Source organism: Schistocerca serialis, chromosome 2 (assembly GCF_023864345.2).
Source record: "Schistocerca serialis cubense isolate TAMUIC-IGC-003099 chromosome 2, iqSchSeri2.2, whole genome shotgun sequence".
NCBI lineage: Eukaryota > Metazoa > Arthropoda > Insecta > Orthoptera > Acrididae > Schistocerca > Schistocerca serialis.
In genome coordinates, this window is record NC_064639.1 from 854,587,707 (window position 1) to 854,611,165 (window position 23,459).

The 23,459-nt window shown below is 44.6% G+C and overlaps 1 protein-coding gene across 1 annotated transcript in view; it reads left to right on the forward strand.

The window, feature by feature from the left end:
- LOC126458156 (ATP-binding cassette sub-family C member 4-like) overlaps positions 1-23,459 on the forward strand; it is a 382,852-nt gene that overhangs the window by 272,283 nt on the left and 87,110 nt on the right. Inside the window, exons 12-16 of the mRNA XM_050095019.1 lie at positions 5,492-5,635; positions 6,606-6,677; positions 10,404-10,597; positions 13,713-14,022; positions 19,133-19,283. Of these exons, the coding sequence (XP_049950976.1) occupies positions 5,492-5,635; positions 6,606-6,677; positions 10,404-10,597; positions 13,713-14,022; positions 19,133-19,283 (871 nt within the window). The remainder of the gene's footprint in view (positions 1-5,491; positions 5,636-6,605; positions 6,678-10,403; positions 10,598-13,712; positions 14,023-19,132; positions 19,284-23,459) is intronic.

The following is a 23,459-nucleotide window of genomic DNA, read 5'->3' on the forward strand; positions in this document are numbered from 1 at the left end:
TTCGTAACGGCCACAGGGCCGCATAATGAATACGGCTGCTGGAGCGCAGTCAGACGCCGTGAAGGTCAGAGGCACATCTGGCGAGACAAAGGAACTGTTCATTTGTTTCTGCAGGCAGAAATGTATGTACGCCCTATGTCCCCGATACTGATTCACAGAAAAAAATCGTTAGAGATGTCTTTTCAATGTTGTGAGAATTAACGAACTAAAACCGCATAGATACATCTAAACGCCGGCCGCATCGACTGTCCTAATGTAGCTTTAGGCGCTTTCTTTCATTCTTTCTGGAGAGATGTTAGGTAGATCTCAGTCTCCCTACTGGCACAAATATCTCAGATAAGTTAAAAATCCGTAAAAATAAGAAATATTTATTTGTATTTTTCTGCTGCCAATCACATTTATGAACTAACATACTGCAACGCGTTTCAAGCATGTTTTGCTTGTCATCAGGCGTTTATGCGTACACGTATATGCTACTTAAAGATGAAATGTGTTAATTTAAATTAATGTAGAACACTGTTTGTTCACCCTTCTGCTGCTGGCATAGCTTTGGGGGTATTTATGTAGTGCGAGGGAGGGGGTGGGGGAGCAGTGTGTGTCCTGAACATTTCCATTTTTTCCACGGAATTTCTAAGGCTACTGAAGGATTTAGAGTTTTTTTTAATGTATTTATCTCATTAAAAAAATTATCTCCTTTTTTTGTATTTTAATAGAACTATTCATTCACAGTACAAAAAATAGAGATAATATTTTTAATGAGACAACTGTATTCAAAACTCAGAATTCTTCAGTAGCCTTAATTCAGTGCTAATCCATTAGATTTAAGATGTGCCAGTGTGAAACTAAACATATAATAATATAAAACGTGATAACTTGAGACGTAGAGACATTTATCGGGAATTTGCTAGAACAAATGTGGTTACTCAGAATGTTATCTGTGTTGTGGTAGTTGGTAGCGCATGCTCCTGCACGTAACTGCTTTATTCATGCATACGCGCGTTAGTAGCTGAGTGGACTCGACTCTTCAGCAGGACGTGGTCTGTGTGCTTTCTCTCGCGGAGCTAAATTCTGTTACTCTGGTACAACCTCGTTTTCGGCGTGAGAACGGACTGGAAACTGGGAGTTTGGTTCCGATGTCGGACCACCACGCCAAAAACGCAGTTCCAGAGGTTACTGTTGAATTAATCTGTATGTCCTTCCACTTCCAACGGAGACGTCGTAAGTCGATCCGACAAGAAAGCAGGCAGTGCATGTATCTCATTCGACAGAACACAATGCCGTCCATAAAAGGTTGTGCTTGTGGGCGTACAAACAGCAACTTTGTCACAAAATAAAACATGAGGTCATGCGGCGACGGAAGGTATTACCAGAGACAATTCTGGCAAAAATAGATGAAAACGACGCATTCGTTTATTTTCTCTGTTTCTCGGACATTCCACTCTTCCGGCATGGCAAACAAGTACAACTGCTGCATGGGAAACTGAAATCCACCCACGTTTTGATAGAGTGTGAATTAACTCACCGGAAGTGAATGTGTGGTGTGGATTGTTCAAGGACAGGGTTATAGGCCCATTATTCTTCGCGGAGCCTACTACAGTTAATGCAACAACGCACGTAGACATGTTGGAGCTATGTGCTGTGCTACAGCTTCCTCGTGAGATGGCAAACCATGCAATTTTTCGAACATTGTGAGGGACATCTTGGTTATGAGTTCCCAGGACGCTGGAATGGGAGAGGTAGTCCATCAATTGCTTGGCCCCCCTAGAAGCCCAGACATTATGCCACTTGATTTTTTTCTGTGAGAGTTTATCAAAAATCAAGCGTACCAGACACGAGTCCGTGATCTACCAGATCTGTGCCATCGCGTTCTTGCAGCTGTAGCAAATGTTGCGCCTGCAAGGCTGCAAAATACTTGGAGAGAAGTAGAATGCAGATTAGATGTCAGCTGCGTCACTAATCATGCACATACCAAGGTGTATTAGGAGTGTAAAGAAACATTTTGAGTTACCATTCTTGTAGAAACATACCGCCAATAAATGTGTCTATTACTTCTCAAGTTATTAAATTTTATATTGTTGTATGTTTAACCCGGACACTTTGAATTAAGTGTATATTGTTTACATATATGAAGAAGCATTGTGTGCAGCGAAATACGTCCAAATCAGTGGCAGACTAACCAGTCATACAACAGCTCCCCCAGAGTACCAACGATGTGAATCAATCTTTCGGACACCAAAGTGATAAGTGAATAACGTTTACCGCACCATAATAACTTAATGCAAAACCATATGAATCCCACACAGGCTGTGGTGTCAAACATAACAAACAACGAGGCACAGCTCCGTACTAGCAGCAGACACCGATTGACATCGATTTGTGGTCAAACACTGCCTCCCCTCCCTCCCCACAAATATCCCCAAAAACTACTCTACGAGCAGAACAATGAGAAAAATGTTGATTTAGATTTTGGCGTTTTATCTTTATGCAACATATATCTGTTTGCATAAATGCCTGATGATGAGCAAAACCAGTTTGAAACGCGTTGCAGTATGTTCAATTTAACATAAAATACATTACTGTGACTGGTAACAGAAAAATACAGATAATTATTCCACACAGTACCGCTTCCTACAAACCCGCGTTCTGCCATCCTAATTTAGGTTTTCCATGATTTCCCTAAATCGTTTACGGCAAATGGCAGAATGATTCTTTTGAAAGGGTAGGGCCGCTCCGTTTTCCATCCTTCCCTAATCCGAGCTTGAACTCCGGCTCTAATGACCTCGTTGTCGACGGGAAGTTATACACTAGTTTCCTCCTCTTCCTAAACCTAGCCACCTTGGTCTCTATTAACTACGTGAAATACTGTTTAATTTCACGTGCATTTTCAGTCACTGGAATACGAGTGCGAATAGCTTATCTTTTTAGACGATACCTTTTCTGCGGCTTTGGCGTATGGACTGCGGGAAAAAGTCGTCTGTCATGCATGACTATGTTTCGTAATCTTCATGTGGTTCTTATGTTGCCTATGAGAAACGATTAGCTAATACATCGCTATATAAGGATTAAAATACGTTTGTAACTAACGCTTCAGCAAGTCGAATGGTAAGGGCCAGCCGCTGGTCGTTTGTAGTTCTTTCTCGAGCGCCAAGTATCTGATGTGTTGCCTGTTCTGCAGATGCACGCACTGCCTTGTCAAACATGGCTAGCTGGACGCCGGCAACTCTACCCCGTCGCTGAAATCCATGAACAACAAAGCTACTTTATTCGGGCTGACCCTTAGGACTGAACTCACATGAGTCTTATTGGGGTGTCATAATGTCATACGCGTAAATCTCATCTTTATGCAGAGAACAGTGAACGATGAGGATTCAAGCGTCTTTCATAAAAAGCATGATACGACGGCCCACCGGCGGATAACGAGTATCACAGATATGTTAAAACAGATCCGAAACAGTGGCACAACCACAAATAAGGTATAAGTTTGAGGAAGGCACAAGTGATTCGTACTATACCGTCCATCGTCCATTGTTGTACGAGAGGATTTCAAAAAGTAAGTTACATATGCTATAAGGCCGTTGTGCAACAAGGGTACAGGTTATCAGAAGAGAGAACGGGTTCTAGGTTTTCTCCAGACACAGTTCAGCTGTGGTACGGTTAACAACTGCATCACAGTGTGCGACTGAAATGCAGCGACAGCAGGAAACGTATACCAAAGTTGAAGTACGCGGGACAGTAAGATTCTTGTAGGGAAAACTTCTGAATTGCATATAGATTCACCGCGGAATTCTGGTGACATATGGATCAAATACAACGTTGTGTCCAGTAGCAGTGAAATGGCGCCAGAAATTTGACCAAGGGCGCACAGACGTGGGTCATGCTTATCGGGAAAAGAAGGCCACCGACATCGACCACAGACGACAATGTCCACGCAATGCGAGCGCTCGCACGCCGCATCACGGACTGCGTCACTTTTAAGAATGTTCCACGCTGTGACCGAATGGCGTCCAGAGTAACACAGACACGTTGTTCAAAGGTCTGGACTTCACCAACTGCTTGAGCATTCACTAACGCACAAAACTTCAGAGCCTCCAAAAACAAAAAAATGAAGGTCTTCGGTCTCAGTATCGTGTAGAACTTATTGTTCCAGAGCTGATGCAAGAACATACTGCGGCCCTTCAGGTTGTTCATCTCAGTGGAAGGACATATGCTCACACAAACGCTGAGAAATAGATCCAAAGGTGTTGTGTGTTGAGTGGTGCCGTCGATAAGAGTTAAGTCGCTCGGGAAATCTGTGCGAACATTCCACCATAGACGGAAAACCACTTCGGCTTGCTCCTGAAATGAGTAACAGACCACTGAACTTCAACGTCACAGCTGAGGTCAAATGGTTCAAATGGCTCTAAGCACTATGCTACTCAACATCTGAGGTCATTAGTCCCCTAGACTTAGAAACTACTTAAAGCTAACTAACCTAAGGACATCACACACATCCATGCCCGAGGCAGGATTCGAACCTGCAACCGTAGCAGGCGCGCGGTTCCGCATTGAAGCGCCTAGAACCGCTCGGCCACGGCGGCTGGGAGAGCTGAGATCACACATCCTGAAACACAAAGAATAATGGCTTTCATCAATGCAATCAAAATGGAAACTATGCGGTAATTAAATAATAAATTAATACCGTGTGATTTGTAAAGTAATGTACCATTACTAATTGCTTCATTTCACACACACTCTCCGTTTCAGGACATAGGTGGAGAAGAAGCTGTTTTGTTCCTCTTCCTCTCAGGAATCGCCTCCAAATGTTTGCCCTCTTACTCAATATTCATCTTATGAACAGTAAACAGAGAAATGGCATGTGTTCGTATTTATCTCGATTTCTTCGTCAACTGTAGATTTTTTTGAAGTCGTAATTGGAATAAGAGTGATCTTTTATCGTAACTTAACAAAAAATGTCAGCCTAGATCGCAAGTTGTGTTTATTGTTCTGGTAACCGGTTTCAGTCGTAGAAAAACCATCTTCAGACCAGTATGACACTCCACTTGTGACGTGGCTTAGTTGACGAAGTGCCTCTTAGCACTTACAAGGCTACGCGCATCGGCTCCACGGCTCTCCAATGGAGGCACATAAAGACCTGAAGGTGTTCATTCTATAACGGACACCGGTTACCAGGAAGATAAACACCATTTTCAATCTAAACTGATTGCTTTTGTTAAACTGCAAGTTTCTTGTTTGAATGCTGCTACAAACTGTTCGAAAGATGTTCTACCCTGCTTACTAAAGGAAGACTGCGTGTGATTTAAGCTACTACTCCAAAAATTTCAAAATTACAACCTTTTACTCACCGTTGTCTTGCTGGGTCACATATTCCCTACCATCAATATTTTCATTTTAGAAGTAATTTACAACTTGCTACCACTGAACTTATTTTTTTTTTTAAATTGTGTTACTACCAAGTCTCTTGCACGTAACATATTTGTGCTTTGCCTTTCAGGGAAAAATTGAAGATCAAGGAACGTTTACTGAGTTGGCTAAAAGGAGCACAACGTTCTTTAACCTGATGTCTACGGCAGAAGATGGATTGAAAGAGGGGGATGTCGCGGCAGAGAAGGAGAAGGAAAGCGAAAAGGCATCACAGGTATTGTTATTTTCATACACTAGCAACACCACAGCTACTCTTTATTGGAGTTTGCATTATGTGAATTAATCCTCTTTATGTTGCCACTAATATGACAAAAATTCAGAATAGCAATCACTGTCGTTTCTCTTACTCCATAACACTAATATTTTCGCAAAAGATAAACTCTATTATTAACTCCAACATCTCTGCGAGCTTCTACTGCAGCTGTAATAATGTTACTAGTCTGTAACAATGTTACAAAAATTAGATATTACACTATACCGCTGTTTTTTCCGCGAGATGTTTTCGGTTTTATTACAGCTAAAGCGTCTATCACCTTACAGAACAACCTCTTACGGCGTAACCACCCACTATTGCTGTCACTTATACTAATGTTATTCTGGGCTCTCAATAATTTTTCAGAATTAAGCCACTGTTTCTAACACACCTGCTTTCTACCACCGGTGCAATCCTTGTTTACCACAAACAGTACTGCAACATTCTACATTCAGTCATTTACACAGCATCACTGCCTCCAAAGTAATATCACTGATGTGGGTATCACCTTATCTGCTTAATCACTCCTATTGCTAGCACAACCTCGTTCCGTTTATATGATTATACTGCTCAGGTTCAGTTCTCCAGTTTCTCATACTCAGGAAATAATTTGTGTATACATCATTGAAAAATATGAAATAAAGATGAGAGGCGTTTTGAATAAAATAATTTTGGGTACCAGGCCGCCTCATTGTAAAACACTAAAGAAACTAAATCCGGCTTGCTGCGGTTCTCTTCAGGACGGTTAACTGCCCTGAAGAGGACACAGAAAGTTGGTCGGAACGTCGCCAATTTAGTTGCTTCACTGTTTTACAATGACGCGGCCTGGACCTAAAATTATTTTATTCAAAATGACACTGGGCATGAAAGCTTACGAACTTACATTATAGGCATTGTTTAAGAAGAAAATTCGATTTCTTTGATGTTTCAGGAGAAGGCTGCAAGAAGAGCTTCAAGGCAGTCAGTATCATCACAACACAGACTGTCAGACGCCTCGAGAATAGTAAGTACATTCTCAGACATAAATAATTTAAGATTTGACTTTTGTGCTTATTCACTGTTTCGTCTTAATTACCCTTCCTGCGCCGTTTCTTGGAGATGAGAACTGTTTTCTCCCTTACCTGGACAACACTGCAACGTCCGCAATTATGAGGGCATATTTTTGTCGTTTTGAAACCTTATAGTTGTTGTACTCACATCCGTAGCAGATACCAATAGCGCAAGCTATTTTACGTCTGAATTTTTCCAATTTTAGTTTGTGGTCATAACGCGGAAGTATTAAAGTGTTCGTTGAAGTCTCTCGGAAGATGGATTTCTAGAAATTATCAGTAGGCTTTTTTAAGGTTCCGGACCTCATTCGGTAAAAACGTCACCGTTACGGGATCACATTACTGTCCATCTGTCTATCTGTCTGTCTATCCATCCAACTGTTCAAAACTTTTTTTCAGGAACGCGTTGACGTATACAGTTGAAATTTATGTCACATACTAAGATCTAAAGTCCCTTGGTTGTGTGAAAACTGGAAACTTCTAAATCAGTGATCTCAAAATAGACGGCAACTTATGTCACATATTTTGATGTTCAAAAACTCACTCATCAAAACCTGTAGAGTAATACTCGTTGACCTAGAATCATAAAGTTTGACAAGAATCAAGGTTTCACAGTAAAACCAAAGGAAAAAAATATGAAAATTGTTAGTTTGTAATTACATCACACGAAAAAATATTTCTTTTGTAATTCATTATCTGACGTCAAAACTGAAATTAAAACATTCTCGAAAGTCTTGGAATGACTGGGACCCATATCTTGCCAGTATCAACGTCGATAACAACCAAAAATCATAGAGATCCTCGATTGCCGGAATGGATGAACTGTCTGTACACCGAATTATATTTGTACGGAACCCGCAGAGCGGGAGTCCCTCTCGCACCTAGTCAGGTTTTCATGTATGCACCCCTCACTGCAGCCTGTTCAACATTTCTTCGACGATCTCATGCTGACTAAACACAGCTGTTATGTGTTTTGTGCATCTCGTAATTATTTACTAAAAAGTTATTACACAACTGCCAACAGCTACTGCTGAATGAATCTTTGTAACTCCGATGGCCATCATCTGACCATGTATCACAAAATTATTCACGACAGCCTTCTGTTCGGCAGTATTCTTACTGTGGCGTCAAATAAAATAAAACCACCTTGCTTCAACAGTGAAATGCATTATGTAGTAAACAGTAAAATACAGTGACGTAGTTAACATTTTTGTTAAAGGTTAAATCATTGTTCCACCGCGGCCGTTGTCAAAAATTTAAAATGTTATTATTGTTCACTACAGGCCCTTTTCGGCTACTCGCTTTGCCAAGTGATACGGAAACATGTGTAGACTAACATGGCCATTGCACTGTCCTAACCAGAAACATTTTCGATACGTGAAATGAAATAGATCTTAGGCAGTTTGATTAAAACTCACATTTGAGTGCGTGTCAAAAACATTTATATATTAGCGACGTCTTTATTTTTCCGAGGCAGGACCGAGCACTTGGGCACTGCGTAAATGTCACATAAAAAGCTACGGAAGATGATAAGAGAACGGAAGCACTGCCATTGCGAAAAATTATTTGTACGAGCAGTGGAGAGCGTCACGGAGTAAGTGCTAGTGTTAAAAGTATGTAACAGAGACGAATTGGTAGTAAAACAGGCTACGCTGGCTGATGTTTGTGCTGAAGCGTACTGAGCCGTTGCAAATGCGCGAGAACTTGAGGGCCATACAGGGAAAGAGACTAGACAGGCAACGCACTGAGCTCAAGCGTTGTTACGTTATACTGAACGTAGAAGGAATGAGAGACACCCATGTCAGGAAAGGAGAGCGTTCACTATGCTCTTTCAGTAGCTCAGTATCTGTACATCACTGCTTAGATTTGAAGTACACGAAGTGCGGAATACATGGCAAAAGTGTTAAAGACATCTATAAGAGGCGATCAAATAGTTTCTGTTTGACGGGGTTGCTGCAGCGTATATGTAATGTAGCGCGACTCCGATGCGGCTATACAGACTGGTCCATTGATCGTGACCGGGCCAAATATCTCACGAACTAAGCGTCGAACGAAAAAACTACAAAGAACGAAACTTGTCTAGCTTGAAGGGGGAAACCAGATCGCGCTATGGTTGGCCCGCTAGATGGCACTGCCATAGGTCAAACGGATATCAACTGCGTTTTTTCAATAGGAACCCCCATTTTTTATTACATATTCGTGTAGTACGTAAAGAAATATGAATGTTTTAGTTAGACCACTTTTTTCGCATTGTGATAGATGGCGCTGTAATTGTCACAAACATACGGCTCACAATTTTAGACGAACTGTTGGTAACAGGTAGGTTTTTTAAATTAAAATACAGAACGTACGTACGTTTGAACATTTTATTTCGGTTGTTCCAATGTGATACACGTACCTTTGTGAACCTATCATTTCTGAGAACGCATGCTGTTACAGCGTGATTACCTGTAAATACCACATTAATGCAATCAATGCTCAAAATGATGTCCGTCAACCTCAATGCATTTGGCAACACGTGAACGACATTCCTCTCAACAGCGAGTAGTTCGCGTTCCGTAATGTTCGCACATGCATTGACAATGCGCTGACGCATGTTGTCAGGCGTTGTCGGTGGATCACGATAGCAAATATCTTTCAACTTTCCCCACAGAAAGAAATCCGGGTATGTCAGATCCGGTGAACGTGCGGGCCATGGTACGGTGCTTCGACGACCAATCCACCTGTCATCAAATATGCTATTCAATACCGCTTCAACCGCACGCGAGCTATGTGCAGGACATTCATCATGTTGGAAGTACATCGCCATTCTGTCATGCAGTGAAACATTGTAGTTTTTTCGTTTGACGCTTATTTCGTGAGATATTTGGTCCGGTCACTATCAATGGAGCACCCTGTATAACCACCTACATGGAAGCAAAGGATGACTGTGGCATTCGTGTCATTCCGACGTGCGTGAGGTAAATGCACAAACGTGAACTATGGCGACGTTATTATCAAACGCCTCCAAACAGGACCAATGTGCGGTAATTCTTCTTGGCAGCTGAAGGACAAACATCGGTAGATATCTGTCGGAGGATGAAGAATGTGTCAGTCGAAAACCATCGTTGTGGGAAACTGCAATAAGGGGAGCTGCTGCTTCATGATAAAGCACGTCCCTGTATCGCACCAAGTCAAGTAGGAGACACTCCAACACCCGCCCTGTGGTCCTGATCTTCCCACATACGATTAGCGCGCCTTCGCGCCCTTAAAAAGGCTTTGAAAGGTCGACGATTCCTGTCGGACGAGGATGTGTGGCAGGTGGTTACGGCTTTACCAAACGGGTATCTTGAACCTAGTGCGTCGGTGGGGTGGTTGCCTAAGTGCTCACGGCGATTTTGCCTTATAGCCTACCGATTGCGGGCTGTACGGACTCCGAATGGAAATTTTTTGATCGCCTCTTATATATTCTAGGATCGACATATTGTAACAAGTTATTAACTACTATTAAACAAACATGTACTGTATGTGATGTCGGCACATTAGAATCTAATGGGTAGTCTATCATATCCGGCGGCCTTCACTTTGTGGAGTGACTTCAGCAGATTTTTTTTTCTTTTTTAAATCTGAGCGGTAACTGGGCAGGTTTTGGCAGTCCTTAGTGACCGCCAGTCGTGTGAGTGCTTGGCGCGTGCTTTCAGACGGCGAACGGCGAGCTGTCGGCGCCGGACGTGGACGACGAGGACGCCGAGGTGGTGGACACGCGCGCGCTGGGCAAAGTGATGTTCGGGTACGCGCGCGCCGGCGGCGGCCCCATCACGCTCTTCTTCGTATTCTTCACGCTCATCGGCGCCCAGGTCGTGCTCAGCCTCTGCGACTACTGGGTCTCCTTCTGGTGAGTCCTGCCTAACGCTTCCTCATTCCAATACGGTGGGCTGAACACCACGGCCAATGTCCATCGGCGTTAAAGTTAGCAATTCATTTCTCACGTCAATTAGGAAACCATCGTGTCACCAATTCAAAGGTTCGCAAGTTTCAACTCCCCTCCTCATCAAAACCGTGTGCATGTCCCGCTAAGAAGGCACTACTAAATTAAACAGAGAATGGGAAGTGTCACAAAATGGTTCAAATGGCTCTCAGCACTATGGGACTTAACATCTGAGGTCGTCAGTCCCCTAGAACTTAGAACTACTTAAACCTAACTGACCTAAGGACATCACACACATCCGTGCCCGAGGCAGGATTCGAACCTGCGACCGTAGCGGTCACGCGGTTCCAGACTGAAGAGACTAGAACCGCTCGGCCACACAGGCCGGCGAGTGTCACACTTTGCGACGCGTTCATAAACAAAATCTGAAAGCCAGTAGCCTTACATACGGGTGCCGTAACAATTCCTACACGAGTCTCGTATACAACCACCCATTAGTTGACTACTTTTCAGCTCTAAAGCCGTCGGCACACGGACCGTGCTGTCGAACGTTAACGTTGAGCGTGCCAAGTTCAACGTGCTGCTGAACGCTCAGGAACGATGCAACTTGTGCATACGGTACGTGGGCCCCAACGTGGTATACGCGATCGAAACGCACTCCAGCGGCAGTTGAGGGATGTTTCTAGCTCGTAAATCACACTGTTTACTCAATTCCCACGTTAGCTCTATTAAAACGCACATTTCCTCCATCGTCCACGAAAAGGAAAGTACTATGTCCAATCAATAAGGACACAGGCTTATAAAACTTCCATTACAAACAGTGCGGTACAAATTTGGAATACTTCTCCTCATTAGAATAATAAATAATATTTATTATTTCATCATTCCCACATTTTAGTAAAACCCCAAGGTCAGTCTTACTTGATCACTGTTCCTACTCACTTGCAGAATCCTTGCAACATGTGAATTACGAAGCGTAAAAGAAAAAGGAGCAAAATATCTTTATACAAGGAGCTCAAGCTGTCTAGTAGATTAAGTCAATCGAACAGTCACCCCTCAAAAAACAAAGTGAACTTATATTTACAGAACATCAAATATTATAGTCTATACTTATATTAAACTAATAATAAAGGATCAGAACCTAATAAAAACGCGAATGTTAGGAAGAAAAAATCTGGAAGTGTCTAGACGCGAATCACCGCCCCGACAGTTAACTAACTAAAAGTCGGCGACTCTACTCATTACGCTAAACGAACGACAAACCTCTTGTTCTACTGGTGGTATCTTGTTGCATGCTGAAACCTTAATCGTAGATAATTACTAATAGAAATTTAATTTTAACAAATTGTACCAAGAACAATGCGTTTTGGGTGGATCTTCAGCGTGTCGCTGCCCTCAAATAGCCTACTCTCATAATACACAAGTTACAATAATTCGTTCGCCACGAATATGATGTTTCTCATTATTTTATTGGAACGGATCGCACAGTTGACAACGGGTTTTCCAGTGATTCTCAATTTTCTGGTGCTCAGAAACGGCATATATACATATAGGCTTGAAATGAATGCCAATATGGCGCCTCATAATTCTGTACTGAAGAGAGACGGCGTGCGTGTGACGTAGGTGGCGATGTGCCACCTCATTGGTCAACGCTCAGACGCACGCTCAGAATATCTGACATGCCAGATATTGCTCTGCACGTTCGGAAAGACTCCCGAACGTGCTATTCCACGCTATGACGTCAGAAACTGGGCACGCTCAACGCTCAACGTTCGGATGCACGGTCCGTGTGCCGACGGCTTAAGCAAGTATCACGCGAACGTGAATCATATACAATTCGATTTTTTTTAAAGTTTATTTAACCTCGACAAAAATTCATACACACAAACTTATTTTTCTATGTAGTCGCCAGCCGGTGTGGCACAGCGGTTCTAGGCGCTTCATTCTGGAACCGCGCGACCGCTACGGTCGCAGGTTCGGATCCTACCTTGGACATGGATGTGTGTGATGTACTTAGGTTGGTTAGGTTTAAGTAGTTCTAAAGTTCTAGGCGACTGATGACCTCAGATGTTAAGTTCCATAGTGCTCAGAGGCATTTGAACCATTCTATAAAGTCTCCCGAACGGGAAACATATTTTTACCAGCGGACAGGCTGTTCGTTCATCCCGTTTACGTAAAATGAACGTGGCTGTTGCAGTAGCCAGTTGTACATGAACACTTCGGCATCGCCATCGTCATCATATCATTGTCTTCCGACTGCTTCCTAAGTGGCCCTCTTCCGACTGCTTCCTTAGTGGCCCAAACTAATGAAAATCGCGGGGCGATAAGTCTGGACTGCAGGAAGCATGTTCTAGTGTCGTCTACAACAGTTCCTGAAATCTTGGTCGAATTTGGGCAACTGTGTGGGTTCGAGCACTGTCATTGAACACGATTATATCCGGAATTGAAGATACACGCCTATACTGACAATATAAACATTTTTTTCTGGCCCCATAATTGGCAACAGTACGAAGCACAGTACGATGGTCGCGGAGAGAAACGACGACTTTGGTGCAAGAATTAAGTGCTGCGCTATGTCTCCGCAACACACCCCACATGTGATCGACGGGATTAAAGCCGGGGAGCGGACAGCCCAGTCCATTCGCTGAACATCCTCTCGTTTCAATTACTCCCTCAATAGCGCTGTTCGTTGGGGTCGCGCATTGTCATCCAAAAAAAATGAAGTCAGCGCCGAATGTACCCCGAAAAGACGCACATGAGAAAGGAGTACAGTGTCAAAATAACGTTGACCGTGTACAGAGATTTGGGGCTCAGTACGCCCGTGCAGCACTGTGCCTGTCAACACCATAACATATGGACCACCAAAACGATCGTGTTCGACATTGTTCCTCGGTTCATGTGCTTGTTTCCACCTCTCGCCATATCTCCGTAGAGGATCCCAATCGCAAAATGATCCCGAAGAGAACCACTAAAAATGGTCGAAACGCCGTTTTGAGAGTTTAGTGTTTTATAATGACACTGCATACTACTGAAAGAGTTTTATTCAAAACGGCCTATCCCCTGAACGTTCCCCGGTGCACAGGACGGCGGCGGAGGAGGCGCGGAAGGCGCAGACGCCCGAGCTGCCGGCGGAGGACGGCGAGTTCTTCGTGTCGGTGTACGGCGGGCTGGTGGCGCTGCTGATCGCCTCGTGCATCGGCCGCTCGCTCATCTTCTTCCGCACGTGCATGCGCGCCTCGCGCCGCCTGCACAACTGGATGTTCGAGCGCGTGCTGCGCGCGCCCATGCGCTTCTTCGACTCCAATCCTTCCGGCCGCATCCTCAACCGCTTCTCCAAGGACATCGGCGCCGTCGACGAGCTGCTGCCTTTCCCCACGCTCGACATGTTGGACGTAAGTACAGCGCGATGCAACGCGTTACTGCTGTCGCCCTCAAAGTTCGAGAATGGAAAGTCTTACTCCACGAACGCATCGACAGAACGCTAGCCAACTGATACTACAGCATATCACCACTTTGTTTTGAAGTTCTTGCAGTAGCCGCATTAGCAGACAACTGGATGTTCGAGGTTATATGCAGCTCTTCTTACTCAGTATAAAAGTGGCAAACATGCAGAAACTTTAAAACGAGATACTCAGACCACCTCAGAAGGCTAAAAAGATAAAATCTCTCAAAGCTCATTTGCTAACCACTTGATAGACCACAACTGTTACCCCACTAAAATTAAAGAGATTTAAAAACACCAAAATCCAGCCACAGACTTGTAACCTCCCAACCGAAACAAATAATTATAATATTCACATTTAGCGTAACCTCCTAACAGAAAAAAATCTCGTTTAAGTCCCAATAAAAAAAATTCTTTCCAATAATTAAATGTCAAGTTTTAATGTGACCTTCCATTAAAGATTGACTGCATATCGACATTTAATAAGTTCTGAAGTGAGCAGCGCTGCGTCATGGCCCTGTGAAATCATCCTTAATAAACTGAAAATTCTTACCTCACAATGATGTCACCCGATAACGCTATCTACATATCTGCTCCTATAAGAAATTTTTGGCACAACCCACTGCAATGCTGGCCACTAGATTTTCATTTGTAGGAAAACAACTGATTTTCTTTTGCTTAATCAACATGAGTATGCACAGGAAAAATTCGTAAAATCTTTATACTCAGATAAATGACTGGCAAAAGTTTTCTTCAGAACAAAAAGAATTACATGGGACTTTAACATTACAATTGTGGTTAAATCAGTTGTGGCAATTAACATAAGTGCGCGGTAACAAAGAACAATATTTTTTTTTTGCCTTATACCATATCGCCCAGGCACCGCCATCGTTCTGCACGACCGGCCCAACACAAGTCAACTGTTGTGCCGCCCTGTCCGAATTCCATAACTCAAGTGCTCTGTGCGAGGTACAAAACACGACTGCTCTCTGCGAGCTACTAAACTCGACTTACTGCCAACACTGCTCTGACCTGCGAATCTATTGTAGTATAGATATTACATATCGCAGGCAGCGCGTGAGCAATCCATCGAAATTACATCTGCTCAAGTGCCCTAGCGAATAGTAATAAATCCCTAATGAACCCCTTACAGACTATACAGGGTGTATCGGAAAGGACATTACAACTTGGAAAATTATCACAAACTCATTCGAACGACTCACAGACCTAGTCTTGGTCTAGTAAAGGAAAATAGATCGAGTTTTGACTGACATGATACGCTAGTACAGAATCTTATCAATCGCAAGCGCTAGTGGCAGTTGCAGCAAACACGGATGCCTTTACCGGTCCCGAGTGTATCCGCTGTGCGTTTTGGTTTGAAGAGTCGAAGTCTGTGACAACTATACAACATGATTCTCGTACAAAGTAAAGATCCTCCCAGTAGGGCTACTATTTATGTGTGGCCTAAGTGTTTCATTGATAGTGGATGTTCAATAAGACACAGTAATTATTCAAGTCGTCCCCATATGCCTGACGACGTTATAAAGCAAGTAAGTCAAATCTTTGTGAACAGTCCTACAACATAGATCTAGCGTTCGTCTTGAGAGCTGGGCCTGCCACATATGAGTGTTTGGCTACTCTAGCAGAGCTCAGAGCTAGAATCTACCTCGCAAATGAACAAGCGCACCTGTCATGCTGCAGCGAGTTTGGCAAGAAATCGATTTCAGGTGGGAGGTGAGCCGCATAACCAACAGAAGTCGTGGTGAACCTATTTACGTATAAGTTAAAAAATTTGATGTAGTTTCGAATAAAATGTTATCAAAACTATGTAAATTGAATGATAAAATCATTATGAGTTTTCAAAGTTGTAAAGTCCTTTTTGATACACCTCATAATATAAACGTACAATAGAAGAAAATTGCCACCTAACGAAGACAGTTACAGACAGTGGATAGAATGTCTGCCATGTAAGCAGGAGATCCTGGGTTCGAGTCCCGGTCGGAGCACACATTTTCAACATGTCCCCAATGATTTAAATCAACGCTTGTTTCCAACTATGGTGTCGATTTAATTACCATTTCATTCTAGAGAAGCTGCGCGGTCATCAATGGTATTTGTTCTTTCTGGAACAGATACTAACTTCGTATATACTTAAAATATGGCTACCCGGCCATTGCCCATCATGTGCCAACGCACGTGCTATGCCCCAACTCGTACGGGACTTGGTAGATTAATCTGCCACGAGTAATGAGAGTGATGGGCAAACATCTATTAGGCGCACTACGAATGGAGTGGTGTGGACATGTTGGGAATGTGGGTATCACGGGGAGCGTGCAAGGGTTAAGTCCTTGCAGGCGCACTATCCTCTGTGCCCTCGGTGGCTCAGATCGATAGAGCGTCAGCCGTGTAAGCAGGAGATCTTGGGTTCGAGTCCCGGTCGGGGCACACATTTTCAACGTGTATATCAACGCCTGTTTGCAGCTAGGGCGTCGATTTAATAATCATTTTATTCTAGAGAAGCTGCACGGTCATCAATGGTATCTGTTCTTTCGGGAACAGGTACTACCTCCATATACACTCCTGGAAATGGAAAAAAGAACACATTGACACCGGTGTGTCAGACCCACCATACTTGCTCCGGACACTGCGAGAGGGCTGTAGAAGCAATGATCACACGCACGGCACAGCGGACACACCAGGAACCGCGGTGTTGGCCGTCGAATGGCGCCAGCTGCTCAGCATTTGTGCACCGCTGCCGTCAGTGTCAGCCAGTTTGTCGTGGCATACGGAGCTCCATCGCAGTCTTTAACACTGGTAGCATGCCGCGACAGCGTGGACGTGAACCGTATGTGCAGTTGACGGACTTTGAGCGAGGGCGTATAGTGGGCATGCGGGAGGCCGGGTGGACGTACCGCCGAATTGCTCAACACGTGGGGCGTGAGGTCTCCACAGTACATCGATGTTGTCGCCAGTGGTCGGCGGAAGGTGCACGTGCCCGTCGACCTGGGACCGGACCGCAGCGACGCACGGATGCACGCCAAGACCGTAGGATCCTACGCAGTGCCGTAGGGGACCGCACCGCCACTTCCCAGCAAATTAGGGACACTGTTGCTCCTGGGGTATCGGCGAGGACCATTCGCAACCGTCTCCATGAAGCTGGGCTACGGTCCCACACACCGTTAGGCCGTCTTCCGCTCACGCCCCAACATCGTGCAGCCCGCCTCCAGTGGTGTCGCGACAGGCGTGAATGGAGGGACGAATGGAGACGTGTCGTCTTCAGCGATGAGAGTCGCTTCTGCCTTGGTGCCAATGATGGTCGTATGCGTGTTTGGCGCCGTGCAGGTGAGCGCCACAATCAGGACTGCATACGACCGAGGCACACAGGGCCAACACCCGGCATCATGGTGTGGGGAGCGATCTCCTACACTGGCCGTACACCACTGGTGATCGTCGAGGGGACACTGAATAGTGCACGGTACATCCAAACCGTCATCGAACCCATCGTTCTACCATTCCTAGACCGGCAAGGGAACTTGCTGTTCCAACAGGACAATGCACGTCCGCATGTATCACGTGCCACCCAACGTGCTCTAGAAGGTGTAAGTCAACTACCCTGGCCAGCAAGATCTCCGGATCTGTCCCCCATTGAGCATGTTTGTGACTGGATGAAGCGTCGTCTCACGCGGTCTGCACGTCCAGCACGAACGCTGGTCCAACTGAGGCGCCAGGTGGAAATGGCATGGCAAGCCGTTCCACAGGACTACATTCAGCATCTCTACGATCGTCTCCATGGGAGAATAGCAGCCTGCATTGCTGCGAAAGGTGGATATACATTGTACTAGTGCCGACATTGTGCATGCTCTGTTGCCTGTGTCTATGTGCCTGTGGTTCTGTCAGTGTGATCATGTGATGTATCTGACCCCAGGAATGTGTCAATAAAGTTTCCCCTTCCTGGGACAATGAATTCACGGTGTTCTTATTTCAATTTCCAGGAGTGTATATCTGAATGCTCTTAGCATGCATGTTACAACAAAGTGTTAGTGCCCATGGGGTAACATCATGTATCGACTTTGATGATGGACATCAATTCCGAATGGAATTAAACTTTTATCCGTTGTGTGAGGGACATCTTCAAAAACGTTGGTTACGCTGTGTAAAATTCAACGAAAGTTGCACCGAACCGACAGTAAATTCCTACTAATTCTTTAAACTTATTTTCACATCCTCTCAAAGCTCTCGTCATTAAGCTCTAAGCATTTGTGTCTCAAACAGTGCGTACTGTCGCTGTCGTTCGATTTTGAGATTATGCAGTTAAATATAAAAAGGTTAGGGTGAGAGAAGTACAAATGTTGAGAAATCTGTTCCTGGGTTAGATGGAGTGGTATTGGACAATTCAAAATTTCTCAGTTATTCTGCGCGAGTTCTCATCCCTTAATCAATCCCTTTTTTTTCTTAGTCGAAGGGAACGTTCTGCTCTATGGTTTTGCGAACACTGAATCTAATTTCTCTTTCAATGACTGTCCTTGACATAGAAAGTATTTTTATCTTCAGTGTAATTTAATTTCTATCTAAATTTCTTGAACTAATGAAATATCGTGACCTTTCAAAGAGAATGATTACTAAGTGCAGCTGCCCAAAGCACTCCAACCAGTTGTGAAACCGCAAAGGTGGATGGAGATGCTATAATATTGACTCAGTTCATTGGCATACATTTTTGTGTATGTGAATAGTAGTACTTCATTTCTTACCGAGCTCGTTGGGGACGAAGTTTACGCTCGAGTGGAGAAAAGATGGGAAAAGATATTGGCCGTGGGCTTTTCGAGGAAGCCACTCTCAAACGTTTCAGAAAGACCGTCCTATTGCTGTTTGCAACGCTTTATAGAATCAACTGCCGTTGTGTTATGCCCTTCATCAGTTTGGGTTTACTGTAACAAGGATGCTACCACAGTGCTTCCGCTTTCCTAACGTAATTCCAATCTGTGCTGCTCAACACTGATGCTGGCCATGCGCTCAGCTACTTTGCACGGGTAGTTAACTCCGCTCTTGGTGACTCGTTCCAGATATTCCTGTACGTGTTCGCCATAATCATTGTGGTGGCGACTGTGCAGTACCTGGTGCTCATCCCGTTGGCGCTGCTGGCCTCTTTGTTCATCTGGCTCGCAGTGATGTTCATCACGACCGGCAGGAACGTCAAGCGGATGGAGGGCATTAGTAAGTAACGTCTTTCTCATTTCTTTCACACTGCGCTTTTGGATGCGTAGTGTTTGAACCCCTGGAGTAGCGAACGTACCCTCACAATTATTGAAACTAATTGTGTTTGTAATGTAACGAAAGTAAAATTTTATTGTACATAATTAATTGGAATTTATTCATAAGCAGATTCTTGGTTCTTACCTGAACACTACGCAGATTTAGGAAAAGAGTAAGGAGGGACATAGAGGAAGTGTGAGAAAATTAATTCTGCAATTTAACGGCACAAAACTTCAGTTTAAACTATATATTTGGTAAATATTCTTTAATCATTCGCTAAATAACGTTGTTTGCGATGTTCAGAAATATAAAATTTGAAACGATCGATATACGGAACTCTGCCTAATGCAACATATAACTGACGATGCGCAAAAACTGGTTCCCTTAATAAAATACCCAACTTTTTCGAATGTTTGTACCAGTGACCAATTAATGGTAATTGCTAATGCAGCAATAAATGGGAACTGTTTTCTTTGAAACTGTTGTTGTTGTTGTTGTGGTCTTCAGTCCTGAGACTGGTTTGATGCAGCTCTCCACGCTACTCTATCCTGTGCAAGCTTTTTCATCTCCCAGTACCTACTGCAACCTACATCCTTCTGAATCTGCTTAGTGTATTCATCTCTTGGTCTCCCTCTACGATTTTTACCCTCCACGCTGCCCTCCAATACTAAATTGGTGATCCCTTGATGCCTCAGAACATGTCCTACCAACCGATCCCTTCTTCTGGTCAAGTTGTGCCACAAACTTCTCTTCTCCCAATCCTATTCAATACTTCCTCATTAGTTACGTGATCTACCCATCTAATCTTCAGCATTCTTCTGTAGCACCACATTTCGAATGCTTCTATTCTCTTCTTATCCAAACTACACTCCTGGAAATTGAAATAAGAACACCGTGAATTCATTGTCCCAGGAACGGGAAACTTTATTGACACATTCCTGGGGTCAGATACATCAAATGATCACACTGACAGAACCACAGGCACATAGACACAGGCAACAGAGCATGCACAATGTCGGCACTAGTACAGTGTATATCCACCTTTCGCAGCAATGCAGGCTGCTATTCTCCCATGGAGACGATCGTAGAGATGCTGGATGTAGTCCTGTGGAACGGCTTGCCATGCCATTTCCACCTGGCGCCTCAGTTGGACCAGCGTTCGTGCTGGACGTGCAGACCGCGTGAGACGACGCTTCATCCGGTCCCAAACATGCTCAATGGGGGACAGATCCGGAGATCTTGCTGGCCAGGGTAGTTGACTTACACCTTCTAGAGCACGTTGGGTGGCACGGGATACATGCGGACGTGCATTGTCCTGTTGGAACAGCAAGTTCCTTTGCCGATCTAGGAATGGTAGAACGATGGGTTCGATGACGGTTTGGATGTACCGTGCACTATTCAGTGTCCCCTCGACGATCACCAGTGGTGTACGGCCAGTGTAGGAGATCGCTCCCCGCACCATGATGCCGGGTGTTGGCCCTGTGTGCCTCGGACGTACGCAGTCCTGATTGTGGCGCTCACCTGCACGGCGCCAAACACGCATACGACCATCATTGGCACCAAGGCAGAAGCGACTCTCATCGCTGAAGACGACACGTCTCCATTCGTCCCTCCATTCATGCCTGTCGCGACACCACTGGAGGCGGGCTGCACGATGTTGGGGCGTGAGCGGAAGACGGCCTAACGGTGTGCAGGACCGTAGCCCAGCTTCATGGAGACGGTTGCGAATGGTCCTCGCCGATACCCCAGGAGCAACAGTGTCCCTAATTTGCTGGGAAGTGGCGGTGCGGTCCCCTACGGCACTGCGTAGGATCCTACGGTCTTGGCGTGCATCCGTGCGTCGCTGCGGTCCGGTCCCAGGTCGACGGGCACGTGCACCTTCCGCCGACCACTGGCGACAACATCGATGTACTGTGGAGACCTCACGCCCCACGTGTTGAGCAATTCGGCGGTACGTCCACCCGGCCTCCCGCATGCCCACTATACGCCCTCGCTCAAAGTCCGTCAACTGCACATACGGTTCACGTCCACGCTGTCGCGGCATGCTACCAGTGTTAAAGACTGCGATGGAGCTCCGTATGCCACGGCAAACTGGCTGACACTGACGGCGGAGGTGCACAAATGCTGCGCAGCTAGCGCCATTCGACGGCCAACACCGCGGTTCCTGGTGTGTCCGCTGTGCCGTGCGTCTGATCATTGCTTGTACAGCCCTCTCGCAGTGTCCGGAGCAAGTATGGTGGGTCTGACACACCGGTGTCAATGTGTTCTTTTTTCCATTTCCAGTAGTGTATATATCGTCCATGTTTCACTTCCATACATGGCTACACTCCATACAAATACTTTCAGAAATGACTTCCTGACACTTAAGTCTATACTCGATGTTAACAAATTTCTCTTCTTCAGAAACGCTTTCCTTGCCATTGCCAGTCTACATTTTATATCCTCTCTACTTCGACCATCATCAGTTATTTTGCTCCCTGAATAGCAAAACTCCTTTACTACTTTAAGTGTCTCATTTCCTAATCTAATTCCCTCAGCATCACCCGACTTAATTAGACTACTTTCCATTATCCTTGTTTTGCTTTTGTTGATGTTCATCTTATATCCTCCTTTCAAGACACTGTCCATTCCATTCAACTGCTCTTCCAAGTCCTTTGCTGTCTCTGACAGAATTACAATGTCATCGGTGAACCTCAATGTTTTTATTTCTTCTCCATGAATTTTAATACCTACTCCGAATTTTTCTTTTGTTTCCTTTGAAACTGGAAAGGTAAAATACGAGTAGTACCGGCATAAGTAATATTTATATGCGGAATCGAAATTCGCTTGTTTTGTGGTAATGGTGGCAAATGAAAAAGTCAGAGGAAAACCAAGCAAAAAAACGACGCCAATGAACAACGTATTGTACAGTCTTGTGGCGTCCCCGAATGATTTGCTACAACGATGTTTTCTTTTCCACTACTGACAACATTGTAGCTGCCCAGTAAGCATGTGTTACTGCAAATGAACCACCTGCAACATCCAAACATGAAAGTCCTAGAATGTGATTTCACTAAACGTTATTACTTTCGTACGTCATCTCTACGATAGCAGCTGATAGGTACGTGGGGTAGAAGTTGGTAACAGTGTGAGAGGCAGAAGAAAACTTTTGTCATTTGTGTGTAGGTCTACTCCCTTCTACGCCTCTTAACAGATGCGTACATATATGCCTTTTTTGGTGTATATCTGAGGGAAAGTCTTTTCGAATTGTATAGATTTCATTGCCCTTCCTTGTATAATTAGTGTTAAAAATCGGTACTTCCGCTTTCGATATATTATGATGATCCTTGGGAGAGGCAGCCAGGACAAAATTATTCCACCAGGTGTGCAAGATATACAGGGTGAAAAGTATTTAAACCGACAAAATCTGGGAGGTTGTAGAGGACATCAAAACAAATATTTTTCCCTAATGTCATTTTTTCCTATGAGGATTATTTAAACCGGTGGAGACCGTATTACGGTCTTCAGTTGTTAGAGGCCATATTACGATCTTCAGTTGTTAGAGGGTGTATTACGCTCTTCAGTTGTAGGCAACTGCTGTCCACCAATGTAGTAGTGCATTGTCTCTGTTTACTAGTGGAGCGATACATCTGTGGTGAGTACACTGGTATGGTTGGTGCGTACTAAGTAGCACACCACAACGGACGAGCTGCACAGCGGGTTTATCAACAACAATATCCTAATCACCGTATGCCGCATCATACGACCTTTGCTGCTGTGTACCAACGTCTACGTGAGACCGGGTCATTTAGCAGAATACCTGGACAGGGACGCTGTCGCACGGTAAGAACGCTGCAATTTGAGGAAGCTGCCTCACAGCATGTGGAGCGGGATCCTTCAATCAGCACTCGTGCAACTGCACGTAACATGGGTACGAATCAGACGAATGTAAGAACAGTCCGTCGAGAGCAATTGTTACGTCCATTTCACTTACAGCTTGTCCACAACCTGGAACCAGTTGATTATCCACCCAGAGCACAGTTTTCGCAGTGGTACCTGGAACAGTGTGAAATGCATCCTACATTTCCATCCTCTGTGTTGTTTACTGAGGAAGCGACGTTCGGGCGTGATGGAGTCTTCAACATGCAGAATTCGCAA